Source organism: Sinocyclocheilus anshuiensis, unplaced genomic scaffold (assembly GCF_001515605.1).
Source record: "Sinocyclocheilus anshuiensis isolate Anshui unplaced genomic scaffold, SAMN03320099.WGS_v1.1 scaffold1734, whole genome shotgun sequence".
Classification (NCBI taxonomy): Eukaryota; Metazoa; Chordata; class Actinopteri; order Cypriniformes; family Cyprinidae; genus Sinocyclocheilus; species Sinocyclocheilus anshuiensis.
In genome coordinates, this window is record NW_015544334.1 from 117475 (window position 1) to 132262 (window position 14788).

Below are 14788 nucleotides of genomic sequence, written 5' to 3' on the forward strand. Positions count from 1 at the left end.
TAAATGCCGCTCCATCTGAAAGCAGGTGATGGCGATTTACTACCAATCACGGAACCGGCTTTACTGACGAGATGCGCATGGCAATCGCATGCGATTAATTGCACAGCCCTAATATCTACCAATATTAGAGTTTTTTTTATCCGCATCGGTTAATTGCATAATTACATATTTAATTGTGCACTCTTATTTTTTTTTTACATTTAATTACATTTGCCATCATCTTGTACTAACAGTCACAATTAGGGACGTAAAATAGATAAATCGCTATTTATTGCATCCAAAATAAAAGTTTGTTTACATAATATGTGTATTGTGAATATTTATTTATATGTATATATAAATACACACACAAACATGTGTATATATTTAAGAAATATATGTAACATATATTTTTATATAATATAAATCATATATAAATATCGATTTTACAGCCCTAGTCACAATCTTTAAAAACACTAATAATTTAATTAACAACCTTAAACATATTTAGCTTGTCTTAAATTGAATATCCATTTTCATACTTCAATTCACTTGTAATAGATTTTAGTTTTGTGTTTTATTCTTAATTTACTGTATATTCTTAACAAAATAGTTTACAATTTTAATATCTATAGTTTACTGGTTATCAGTCAAGGCATGAAAATTATTTATTGGTATCAGCTGGAATTAATATCAGTGCATTCCTTTTCTACAAAAAATAATAATAATTCTGTTGACAATAGCCAAATGTAATATGTTTGTTATTATTAGAAATAAATTAATATATATTGTTACCAAGAAAATCTAACATTGTTAGATATTCAGTGGGTCTGAGTGGGTGGTCCTTGTTGGAAAAGAGCAACGAAAATTGATCTGTTCTGAACAATATCTGCAGCAGATTCATCAGTACTTTGACTCCCATCATGCATGGGTGTTTCCTGCTCAGTAGTTGTCACATGCCAGACAACGAGTTGCTTTATGGGTCACATGAATCTCTGCCGTCTCACTTCCCATTTCCCCTCCCACCGGAATACAGCACAGGCCTGAAGCTCAGGAACCGCACGTAGGAGCAGCACGTAGACCCACCTCTTCTTTACATCAGCATGGCAGGGAGGAGATTGTACGCTTGTTTTCACAAGAGAAAAGAAAGCTGTGGAGACGTGTTTATTTCCAATGAATGGGTTTTCCCAGCATCTTCGCTGTAGTCTGGAGGTATTGCGTTAGAAAGGGCAACAATCTCAGGTTCTCTTTTCTTGCTCTTTGGGTTCTTGCAACTCCCAGTGCGCTTACTCTAACGTGCCTCACCCACTGCCTTAGCAACCCTGATCTGCCTTACCAGGTGAGTAGTGTCTTGGCAACAACAAAGACAGCTGCTTTGTGTCCTTGTGTCAGGCTGGGAAGAGCGAGGAGCCTTTTAAATTCTTGCATTGTTTTTCCACCTCTAAGTGAAGTTACTTTTTGTCTTTTAGTTTTAGTTTAGAATTTAATATTTGTTGTGTTTGCGAAAGCAAGCATCACTACTATTGCTTATACTTATGACAGGAAGTATTAAACGTTGACGTGTAACTCAGCATGCACTGTTTGTGCTACGATTTTGAATGATTCCTCAAGTTTTGTAGTCCGCTGTTACTTTCCTTCGAGATAACCCTTATGATTTCAACTGGTGGATGTTAAAGGCCCAGACAAACCAAACCGATTTTAAAGAACTAGCGACAATGGATGCCTACTGTGGTGCTGCTTCAAATCACCTGCGTCTAAGTTGAAATGTTGTGCTTGAACACAACTGCAAAGACACGGCCAATGTGTGTTCTGCACCTGTGTGAGTGGAAATAACTCTCCATACCAGAAGGTGGCAGTAGTCTATAGTTGTCATTCAAAAAGGGAAACTGAAAGGTGGACCCAAATCCAAGCAACTGTGAGTACCCTCTTGACTTGGAGGGCGTTTTCTTATTTTGGTAATTTCCGTTTTTTTCTTTTCGTACACCGATTCGCTTAGCTGAACTGCCAATCAGTGATCTCTCTCTTGATGGTCTATGTCACCAATTCCCCATGCTTAACCAGCCGAAAAGGTACAGAGTGTGGTCCATCTAGTGCCAGTGGTGCAGAGCACACTAGTGGATGTGTAACTCTAGCTGTAGGTATACGCTAGGTGTTCACATCAAAACTAAAGTATACTTTTGGCTTAATTTACTCAAGTGATGTATACTTTCAAACAAGCAAAAAATCCCATAGACAAATGAAGAAGGGATCTGTGCCTGTAACCTAGGCACACAGCTTTGGTGTGATACTCCAAAATTTAAACTCGATTCCATCTCCTTGGCTCCCATTTGATGTATTTTAACATTGTATTATTTGGCTTTTTTTTTTATCAACATGAGTACTATCATGAGTATTAACGACAGTTTACTACTTCTGATAGGTAACCACTTAGGAAGAGAATATGTGCCAAAAATGGGAAGCGTACACTTCAAATTTTGACTCATGGTTTTGAGGTACGGGACAGGAACGGTCAGGTACAGGAAGTAAACATAAATAAGTCGATGTGATTTTTAATCTAATTTTTGAAAAAATATAGTACCTTGCACACCCGGATCTGTAGCAGGGCTGTGCTGCCAATTCAACACGCTCATTCAGTCGAAAAGCTGTCGACAGGGGTCCATCTATTGCCCAACAGTGCAGAACACACTTATTTTCCACATTCCACTCTATTGGCTGTAGGCATACGCTAAACATTCGCATCAAAACTGAAGTATACCTTGGGCTTAATGTGCTCAAGTGAAGTATACTTGAGGCTTTAAAACAAGCAGAAGAGATCTGAGCCTAGCTAGAGACCAGAATATCACTAATGTTGGAGCAGTAAGCAACCATCTAAAAAAAACCTTAATAGCCACATAGCACATGTTAAAAATGTCTTAGCAACTGCATAGTAATGCCCTGGCAGCCACCTAGAGCACCATAGCATTGCATCAATGTGTTTTGCCAATGCAAGCACCACTCTCTGGAAAATTTGATTATCTATGTAGTCCATCAACTAATTTGGTTAAATCTGAGCTAACATCTTGCTCTCGCTGATGTCCGTTGCCTCAACTTGAATACTGTTAAGTGAAACTGTCATTGTTTAAAGCTTTGGAAGTGAGCTAAGCAGATTTACTACATGCAAGCCATTCTATAGTCCTGTTATATAAGTTCTTGAAGGCAATGTAGATGTTTATCTCTGTGACAGATGCTTAATCTGGATTAAAAGCAAATAAAACTCAGTTTGAGGAGATGTTTGGTTCTGTTGGTCATGTAACCTCTACAGTGCATTCTGGGTCCAGTTCCCATGGTGTTTTATGGAAGTTGGTAGGGAATTCATTCTTTTGCCAAGAGATGTTTGTGGAGTTTTCTTTGCCACTTCACATTTACAGTGACTTGAGTTATTCCTTAAGGGTTTCAAGGCACAAGAACAAGGAAGTGACGACTCATTTAATTGCCTTCAGTGTCTTTTCATGTCTGATCAATTATACAAACACACTCATCTGAACAGGAACAGTTCCCAGACTTCTGTTCTCATTCTTGTATTGTGTACATCTCTCTTTAGGATGCGTGAAGACATGTCGAGCGTGGTGTGCGTGAAGGAGACGGACGGGCAGGGGGACCCCGGAGAGAAGCTGTCCCAGGACGAGCTGCTATGTCGGACACGGGAGGTCATGCAGGGGCTGGAGGCACTCCGTGCAGAACATCAGGCTATCCTGGAGGGGCTGATGGGGACCTTGCGCTGCCTCAAACAGAGCCAGGAGGGTCGTGCTGTTGAGGAGAAGACAGCCATGATCCAGCGCTCTATGGAGATGCTGGAGCTGGGCCTCAGCGAAGCACAGGTGCAGTGTGGAAATGCTTCCAAAGTGGGATGAAATGGTGATTGTTTTTTGAATAAATTTGCTTGTAACCATAGTAACACCATGGCTACTTTCTGTCTCTTTCTTTTATCGATCGGTGCAGGTGATGATGGCTTTGTCAGGGCACCTGAGTGCAGTGGAGGCAGAGAAACAGAAGCTTCGAGCACAGGTAAAAAAAAACAAAAAAACACATGCACTGTGGCGCATCAAAAATTAAACCATGCTCTCAGCTTCATTGGCATACAGGCACACAGGTTTGGTTTGACTCCGATTTGATATATTTTCACTAGTGCTGTCAAACGATTAACCACGATTAATTGCATCCAAAATAAAAGTTTTTGTTTACATAATATATGTATTTATACTGTGTATATTTATTATGTATATATAAATAAATACACACACATACAGTATATATATTGAAAATATTTCCATGCATTTCCATGTATATATTTATATTCATATAACTGATATTATATATAAATATTTTAAATATATAAACATATTTTTCTTAAATATATACATGCATGTGTGTATTTATATATACATAATAAATATACACAGTACACACACATATATTATGTAAACAAAAACTTTTATTTTGGATGCGATTAATCGTTTGACAGCACTAATTTTCACATGGTATTTCACATTGTATTATTTGACTCCCAAGTCGAGGTGCGTTTATTTCATCAGCATGAGTACATGAGTTCTAACGGCAGTCTATCACTTCAGATAGGTAACCACTCAGGAAGAGAAGGTGCCAAAAATAGTGTTGTCTGCTCCTCATTTTGACTCATTGACTTTGCCCAATACACATAATGGCACTTGTGTCTATCAGAAGAATGAATCAGTAGAGCACAAACTGTCAGGCTCAGGAAGTAAGCATCAACAAGTCAATTCTTTCAGAAATGAAATTAAAATCACATTGTTTAATCAAATTCTTGGCTAAGTACTAGTCAAGTCACCTTTAGCTCTCCTGAAGCGCTTTATATACAATACAGATTGTGTCAAAGCAGCTTCACAGTGCTAAACAGGAAAATAGCCAAATCAATTATGGAAACTGAACTATGGAGACAATTCACCATAATAATACAGGTGGTGAAATAGAAAGATGAATTAATTCTAAGTGGCCTGTCCATGAAACAGGGTCATACACAAAAAGACAAAACACCATCATACACAAAAAGACAAAACACCATCTGGGGAACACACTTAAATAACAACACTAAGATAATGCATTAAAGGGATAGTTCACCCAAAAATTACCCCATGATTTACTCACCTCCAAGCCATCCTAGGTGTATAGGACTTTCTTCTTTCAGACGAATACAATCGGAGTTATATTATAAAATGTTCTGGCTCTTCCAAGCTTTGTAATGGCAGTGAATAGGGGCGAGATTTTGAAGCCCAAAAAGTGCATCCATCGATCATAAAAAGTTGTCCACACGGCCCCAGGTGTTAATACGCATGTACGACAGTTAGCAGAAGCTAGAGATTATGGTTTATAAAGTTTTAAACATGGATATTTTTTCATACACAAATGCATTTTTTTACTTCAGAATGCTTTTATTAACCCCCTAGTGCTATGTGGAGAACTTTTTATGATGGATTTATGCACTTTTTTTGGGCATCAAAATCTCAACCCCCATTCACTGCCATTATAAAGCTTGGAAGAGCCAGGACATTTTTTAATATAACTTCTTTAGAAAGAAGAAAGTCATATACACCTAGTAAATCATGGTGTAATTTTCATTTGTGGGTGAATTATTCCGAAACACTTACATAACATAAATGTAACACAAACACATCTTATTGTACATTAATATACATAAAAAACAAGAAACAAAACTGTTTGAATAAAATGTCATATGTGATGTCATGTAGGGAATGTTCCTTTTTTTTACCGTAAATGATATGATAATTAATAGTTTTTACTTCCAAATATCATACAGTTGACTGTAATTTTACAATAAAATTGCATATAATGCAAGTTTTCACTGCATATGGTAAAATAACTTGCAGTTGACCAATTGACAGGTTTTAACTAAAGCATTTTTTTTCAATTACAAACTTTTTTTACATTGTACAATAGTATATTATTTTTTGCTTATTTTTTATGACTTACTATAGTTAATAGTTGTGTATTTTATTGTTGCTCAATTATGCTATTCATTTCATGCTTCATGTTTCATGCTAATTTATATATATATATATTTAAATAATTAAATTGCTCATTAAAGATTCAAAATTTTAAATAATGTTTTTGGCTTATAATCACAAGTTATAATGTTGTTATTCACCTCTGTGCTAAGGATTTACTGAAGATTTTTCTTTTAATGACTATGGGAAAAATGCATCCTGAAGCAGGGCTGCTGAAAAAGTGGGCTGTCGCTGTTGCTATGCCTTTCCACAAATGAGTCTAAAAGCTCTGGTGTGAAAATGCCCTGAGGCTGCTTTTCCTGTTCTCCAGGTGCGTAGGCTGTGTCAGGAGAACCAGTGGCTGAGAGACGAGCTGGCAGGAACCCAGCAGCGGCTGCAGAAGAGTGAGCAGAGCGTGGCCCAGCTGGAGGAGGAGAAGAAACATCTGGAGTTCATGAACCAGCTCAAGAAATATGACCAGGACCTCAGCCCATCAGTGAGACTCGATCTTATATTCCTCCTGACGTCTTTCATAGAGCCTTTATCTCTGTGTGTATTTTTTTATTAAGTCTCACTCTGCTTCTTTCCACCTCATTCTCATCAGGATGATAAGGACTCTGATTCCAGTAGGGAGACACTGGATGATCTTTTCCCAGATGAGCAGGATGAGCCGGGCCCTGGCAGTAAGTACCCCAGTAGCTCTATTAAGTCTAGTAAATTACTCAAATTCAAAATATAGACCTGCCTCCATTAAAACACTATGGTATGAAGTACCATTGATATACCATGATATAAGAAAGTGGTAACCATTCAGGCTCATGGTATACAAGTCTCAGCAAAGTCAGAGACTATTAGTAATGTTTTTTCTTTTCAAATTTGTCACAGATTTGTGTACATTTAATTTAATGTAATCAAAAATAAATTATCATTTCTATTTATAGTAAATTATAAATAAAAATGTATATTTGAATTAAATATGTACACTGCTGTTCAGAACTTTGTAGTCAGTAAGGTTTTCCAGTTGTTTTCGAAAAGTCTTATGCTCACTAAGGCTGCATTTATTTGACCAAAAATACAGTAAAGATAGCAATGCTGTGAAATATCATTCTATTCTAATTTCTAATTTTCTATTTTAATATATTTTAAAATGTAAATTATTCCTGAGCCTTTACTCTTAATGACCCTTACTTTTAAAGTCACTTAATGACCCCACACTTTTGAACAGTAGTGCATATTAAATAAATCTCTATATGTATATGTGTATATACATATAAACAAATATTCTATTTATTTCTGGGATAAATGAAACCATCACAGATTTTCAATGTGGTCTTAGACTTTTGTACCTTGCTGTACTTCATTGTAGTGTGATATATCACCATCTGATACCATCACTGTACCATGGTACAATCACTGCACATTTTTTAAAGAAGAAAATGAAAAATTCCAATGACCTCGAAATATAATTTGCTTGAGAGTGAAAAAATGTATTACATTCATGCTCCTCGCACTCTTTTCGAATCAGTGTATTTTACCACAATTGTATTTTAGTAAAATAAAAAGTGTAAATTGTGGAAAACTTAATGTGCGGTGGGTTGATAGGGGAAGGGAAACAAACAACAGTTCTTTTCCTTATTTTGTGCTAGACAGGGGTTCTTGTCTTGTATTTCCTTTCCTCCCCTCCACTTTCTCTGTTCTCCTGCCTGATAATCGGCTCATTGACTGCGGAGCAGGATCAAAGGGCAGCGTGGGTCGTGTTGTGGCAGAGAGTGCTCCAGTGCACAGGAGTGTATATGTGTATATACATATAAACAAATATTCTATTTATTTCTGGGATAAATGAAACCATCACAGATTTTCAATGTGGTCTTAGACTTTTGTACCTTGCTGTACTTCATTGTAGTGTGATATATCACCATCTGATACCATCACTGCACATTTTTTAAAGAAGAAAATGAAAAATTCCAATGACCTCGAAATATAATTTGCTTGAGAGTGAAAAAATGTATTACATTCATGCTCCTCGCACTCTTTTCGAATCAGTGTATTTTACCACAATTGTATTTTAGTAAAATAAAAAGTGTAAATTGTGGAAAACTTAATGTGCGGTGGGTTGATAGGGGAAGGGAAACAAACAACAGTTCTTTTCCTTATTTTGTGCTAGACAGGGGTTCTTGTCTTGTATTTCCTTTCCTCCCCTCCACTTTCTCTGTTCTCCTGCCTGATAATCGGCTCATTGACTGCGGAGCAGGATCAAAGGGCAGCGTGGGTCGTGTTGTGGCAGAGAGTGCTCCAGTGCACAGGAGTTTGTGGCATCATATGTCGCAGGCTGACACTGCCGAGTCCTGAGCATGCTCAGATTAGCCCTCATTCTGACACATGAATGCCAGACGGCTGTTTCTCTCTGTGATGCATCCCTGCAGCAATTGATTTCCAGCAGGGGTTTCCAAAGAGGCCGACATTAATCTGCTCTAAGAAAGATCACATTAATCTCTTCTTCTCATTCCTGAAGTGCTGGCAATGTAATCCTTTCACTTTCATTTTGCCATGTTTTTGATCATTCTTAGTTTATTTGAGTTGGCTAATTTGAAGTTTGTTTTGGTCTTAAGTAAAATCGGGAAATACATGCTTTTAGATCTTTAGATCATTAGTAAGAAGTGCTTAGAAAGAAGCTACTTGTTGACTTTTGCTAATTGACTGTCTTCGCTCAAACACAGACTTTGTTCCAGAAAAACCTAGTGAAATGTCTGCTGCTGTCCACATTAGCAGCATCTGATATGAAACCTGAAATGACCGATTTTTAAACGCCCTGCATTAGCAGCATCTCTGTTAGCGATCATTCAGTTTCACCTGATTCCAATACCAAATTATTAAATTCCAAACTAGGGGGGCGGGGGGCCAGGGCCAATTTGAGGACTTCAGTAAACTTCTGCTGGGCCACAAGATGACTTTAAATTATTTACATTAAATATTGTTTATTATTTTTAATTGTATTTAAATTGTCATACATTTTTATTATTTATTTTATTAATTATTATTACAAATATGAATATATTGCAACAATCTAACACTAATAAAAATACATATGAAAATATGCATGAAATTAAGATTTCAATTAAGTTTCAGTTAATTTCAAATTAAGACTGCAATAATATTTTTCTCCCTTTATTTATTATTGTTTTTATTGAACAGCATCCAACTCTGAACTGAATCATGGTTAATTAATTTAATATCAACGCTCCTAGTTTCTGTTAATAAAAAGGTTGGAAAACAAGAAGCTTTGTCATAATTACAGCAGAAATACCAGAAATATTCAAACCTAAATGTTGCTAAGATAACGACACAATTTTATAATGAGCACAAAATATATAGATTGTATTTGCAATGAGATATTTGAATTAGAACTATTAATAGTTTGCAATGTTGAATGAAATATATTATCTTTCAGCATTTTTTTTACTGAGCTTGTCGCAGTTCATTCTGGTATTTCCTAATGCACAAAGACCAAAATGATGCACCTTTTGAAAGCATTATAATATTGCTTCCTGCCAAACACCATTTGTTTTGGGTCTGTTATTTATTCTTTTAGTCGATACTTAGTTTTAAGATTTTTACCCTGTTTTATACATTTTGTTTTACCATATATCATTCTCTCCTGTCCCTCCAGTCCAGCCTCCTCACAGCAGTGCAGCGGCTGCAGCGCAGCAGGGAGGGTACGAGATCCCCGCTCGTCTCAGAACCCTCCACAACCTGGTGATCCAGTACGCCTCGCAGGGCCGGTATGAGGTGGCCGTTCCTCTCTGCAAACAGGCTCTGGAAGATCTGGAGAAAACATCTGGACACGATCATCCTGATGTAGCCACCATGCTCAACATTCTTGCCCTCGTCTACAGGTCTGCAAAACACTTCAGCTTTCTAATATATATTTGTTTGCTGTCCACTCAGCTGACTTTACTGTATAGTTGTACTGTATAATAGTACTGCACACTTATGTGGACTACCATTCAAAAGTTTGGGGTCAGTTAAGATTTTATTTTTTTTTTGTTTAAAATGTAATACTTTTATTCAGCAAGAACACATTAAATTGATCAAAAGTGACAGTAAAGACATTTAAAATGCTAAAAACAAAACGTTGACATTTCTATTCATCAAATAATCCTGAAAAAAATGTATAATGGTTTCCACAAAAATATTAAGCAGCACAACTGTTTTCAGCACTGATTATAATAAGACGTGTTTCTTGCACATCAAGTCAGCATTATTAGAACGATTTCTGAAGGATCGTGACACTGAAGACTGGAGTATTAATGCTGACAATTCAGCTTTGCATCACAGGAATAAATTACATTTTAAAATATATATACAATTTTACATATTTACATTCAAATATATAAAACGGCTGTTCAAAACTGTAATATTTCACAATATTACTATATTTACTGTATTTTTGACCTCGGTGAGCATAAGAAACTTCTTTTAAAAACATTTGAAAAAAATCATATTAACCCCAAACTTCTGAGCAGCAGTGCAAGTGTAATTTAAAAGCGGTGTCGTTTGTTTCAAGTCAAGTTATAATACTTTCTTCTATAACAACTTAATATGCAGAGTCAATATTTTTTGTGGAAAATCACTTGGTTCACCTCTAATATCTTAAACCACATTATGGTATCTACAAGTGCTTCAAACAAATGGGCTGAGAACCTCATCCTTCATAGCTTTTGTTAAACTATGGTAATACCTGGTTTGCAAGCCGTTTGGGACATTAGGCTATTGTGCCATCACCCTGTTGCCATGGAAACAGCTTTTTTTCAGGAAGACCTTAGCAACAGCCCTTTGTTGCACAACGAGTAGCAGTAGATTGATTGGAAGTGTTTTCTGTTCTTCAGGGACCAGAATAAATACAAAGAGGCAGCAAACCTCCTTAACGATGCACTGGCCATCAGAGAGAAGACCCTGGGCAGAGACCACCCTGCGGTAAGAACCTGTCCTGCCCTCATCAGTGTGTCTGGCTCTAATGCTCTCCACATTACAGGAAAACCCGTATAAACAGCCTGTGTCTGCTGTGTGTGTGTGTGTGTGCGCATATTGGTTGTATATTGAATTAAAGTGCCGCTATTATGCCTTTTCGAATATTACCTTTCATGCAGTGTGTCATGTAGCTGTATGTGAACATAAACTATCTGCAAAGTTGTGAAGCCGACAGTGCACGATAAATAAAGTTATTGTCTTTCAAAAAAGAGTCGGCTCGCAATCGCCTAAACGAGTCGTCAGGAATTCGAATCTTATTCTTTTACGGCTCTACGTCATGAAGTAACACATTTGCATAATGTCCGCCCACGTTTTACGTCGCCAACTTGGCCGCCCACAAACAGTAACATTTCCATGTGGTTAACATCATGTCGAGAAGACGCTGTATCCTACGCTGTGAGAGTAAATTTGTTTTATCACATCTTATAATTACCACAAACTTGTTAACACTTGACACTTACCCGAGTCGTTTACGAATCATTTAGAAATGAGGTAAAATTAAATCTATTTTTTGAGAAAACAAACTTGTTTTTTGACCTTGCATGCATGTAAACCTGTTTTAGGAGATTCATATAACAATATTAGCAACCTTAAAAATGGCATAATAGGGGCACTTTAAGCAGCACAGGCTGCTGACATTTATTGAGTTTGTCATGTGAAGCTTATGTCTTGCCCTCTCATCAGGACCAGCATCCCACAATTCTCAGCAGAGGTTAGATACTTTAACATCTCTTACTGATCTGTCCTCTGTTTCATTCTCTATTTCCTAAAGCTGGACGACACATTGATTATTCACAAAATGTATTTATGATTATTTTCTGGGTGATATAAAATTGAGCGACAGGGAATTTCATAATGATTTTAATAGGTGTCACAATCCTTCCTTTTCTCACAAATTGAAAATGTATTAAGCGCAATATTTTATTGCATTAATATTGACTATTTCTGATTAAAACTTAGTGTTAGAATTGGCCAGTTTAATACATTTCTGTGCATTCAATTTAGTTGTTTTTTTGTATCAATTAACGATTAAAAACTTGATTTTATTATTTGTTTGCATCATTACTCAAAAATGTTTTGATATTTTTTAATTATTAAAATAGAAGTTGGTAGAGATTGCTGTTTATTTCTGTGTACAGTTACATTGGTGAATGTAAATGAAAATGATTACATATCATTATTCATTGCATTTATTTAGTAAAAAACAGTAAGGGGAAAACATGCCTTGATTATTTACTTTAGATTTACTTTTTAGTGCTTATATGAAACATTCTGAATCTAGTATTTGTCTGGAATGGCTATTTTATGAAATTATGGTTCTGCTGATTGAAGAAACCACCTTTTTAACACCATGTCCGAATAAATGCATAAATATAGTATTATACATATGCAATATCATCAAAAGGCCAAAAAATACAAATCCAAAAATATAAATATAAATGTTTTAGCTATATCGCTCAGCCCTGCTGTTTCCCTTTTCATTTTTTCTCACTCTTGCCGTCTGTCACGCACATATGTGTCTCACGTGCACTGAGGTATCTCAATCAAAGGTTGATCAGAACACATCTGTAGCACAGCACAGGGTGTTTATGTGTGTATGCGTGTTAGACAGCCCACACTGGGAAAATTTCACCTTGATCAGATTTCCAGCAAGTAATCATTTTCCGTAAGATGAAATTACTGATTGTATATAAATGATTGCACCAATTCAGAATTGTTGATTTGTTGTTATTTTACTTGTTTTATTTAAATTTGACTTGTTGTTTTAGCTGTATGATTGAAATGTGTATGTATGTACATATATACAGTGGTGTGAAAAAGTGTTGGCCCCCTTCCTGATTTCTTATTTTTTTGCATGTTTGTCACACTTTAATGTTTCAGATCATCAAACAAATTTAAATATTAGTAAAAGATAACACAAGTAAACACAACATGCCGTTTTTAAATGAAGGTTTTTATTATTAAGGGAAAACAAAATCCAAAACTACATGGCCCTGTGTGAAGAAGTGTTTGCCCCCCTGTTAAAACTGTGGTTTATCACACCTGAGTTCAATTTCTCTAGCCACACCCAGGCCTGATTACTGCCACACCTGTTCGCAATCAAGAAATCTCTTAAATAGGACCTGCCTGACAAAGTGAAGTAGACCAAATAAGAAATCAGGACCAACACTTTTTCACACCACTGTATTTATGATTTCCTGTGTATGCAGGTGGCTGCCACATTGAACAACCTGGCCGTTCTTTATGGCAAACGAGGGAAGTACAAGGAAGCAGAGCCTCTGTGTAAAAGGGCGCTGGAGATCAGAGAGAAGGTGGGTCAGAGGTCAACCTGATGAATCATGCGTATGACTTTCTAATATCTTTAGTCTTTATTCCCAGTCGGTTTTGTGAACTCGCATTCTGAGTTCTGTACATTGCCTTTCTCTCTCTACCTTTCATCCCTTTCATTCAAAGACTAAAGAATAAAGCATCCATCTTCAGAAGCTGTGACTTATTTTAGTCTTAGGAGAGATGTGAAAAGAGTCTTGAAACATGTTTATCTAAGCAGTGAGGTGGTAGAAGCTGAACCCTATTTCTTTTCTTAGGGGTTATTACTATTCTGAAGTGACTTTTAAAATGCTACAACTTTGTGAACTTAAAAGACCTGAAATTACACACAGGCCTCTTTTTAAGTTGTGTTTGTAGAGCTCAGGAAGACTGACACCTATCTTTCCAAAATAGGACACTCATATTTTCCCTTGGACCTGTTGAGAAGGACTTACTATTTCAGTTTACTATTTAAGACTATTTTCTGCTACTTAGAGTTTTATGGTGGTCTTCTCCTTCCATAGTTCTCTGTCCAACTTTTTTCACTTATCCAAAAATAGCACATTGCTGAATTGCAAACCTGCAGCAGCCGCACACTCTCGGTGCAGATGAGGATGGTGTGCTTAGACACTCTATTCCTGCTCTCTCCTGCTGTGTCACAGATTTATTTAGATCTCTTTATGGAGAGTTTTCTTCTAAGCCTGTGTGATAAAGCTCTTACTGGAAGTCTTGAGAGTCTTACTCTGAGTGCTGCGTCTCACACATGCAGAGCTGAGAGAAAGAGCTTAGACAACCTGCTGAATCCAAACTCTCATCACTTAACTTCTGCAGACATTTCACACTGTCCTTTCTTGGGCAGTATTAACAAAAACTACTGTTAAAAAGTTTTGAGTCGGTAAGATTTTTGTCTTTGTTTGTTTTTAAAGAAATTAATACTTTAATTTTTATTTTGTAATCAACTAAATGCAGCGTTGAAAAATGCAGCTTCTTTCAAAAACATTTAAATATCTTACCGATCCCAAACTTGTGAATGGTAGTGTACATATTATAGTGTGTATATATATCACAATATATTATAAGTGGTATATTAAAGGAGACATATTATGGCCCTTTTTACAATATGTAATATAAGTCTCTGGTTTCCCCAGAATGTGTCTGTGAAGTTTCAGCTCAAAATACTCCACAGATCATTTATTATATCATTTTGAAAATGCCTATTTTGAGTGGAAGCAGAACTGTTTTTCGGGCCGGTCTCATTAAATGCAAATGTGCTTCTGCTACCCGCCCCCTTTTCCAGAATAGAGCTGCTCCACTACAGATCGTATCTGCTAAAAACATCTGTTTTGGTTCTGATTATCATGTTTATCGTGCTGAAATCATGCGGTTTAAACCATATTAGTTTAAACTTCTGGTATACGGTTTTCTGAGAGCACACATCCGAAGCACACGGACAGAAA

General features: G+C 36.5%; 1 protein-coding gene across 6 annotated transcripts in view; it reads left to right on the plus strand.

Moving 5' to 3' along the window:
• The window catches only part of LOC107698151 (kinesin light chain 1), a 52190-nt gene that overhangs the window by 13850 nt on the left and 23552 nt on the right, over positions 1–14788 (plus strand). For all 6 annotated transcript variants that reach the window (XM_016499101.1, XM_016499102.1, XM_016499099.1 and 3 more), the window contains exons 2-8: positions 3560–3836; positions 3958–4023; positions 6328–6492; positions 6601–6679; positions 9664–9889; positions 10883–10970; positions 13235–13336. In XM_016499101.1, the coding sequence (XP_016354587.1) occupies positions 3561–3836; positions 3958–4023; positions 6328–6492; positions 6601–6679; positions 9664–9889; positions 10883–10970; positions 13235–13336 (1002 nt within the window). In that variant the 5' untranslated portion in view covers position 3560. The remainder of the gene's footprint in view (positions 1–3559; positions 3837–3957; positions 4024–6327; positions 6493–6600; positions 6680–9663; positions 9890–10882; positions 10971–13234; positions 13337–14788) is intronic.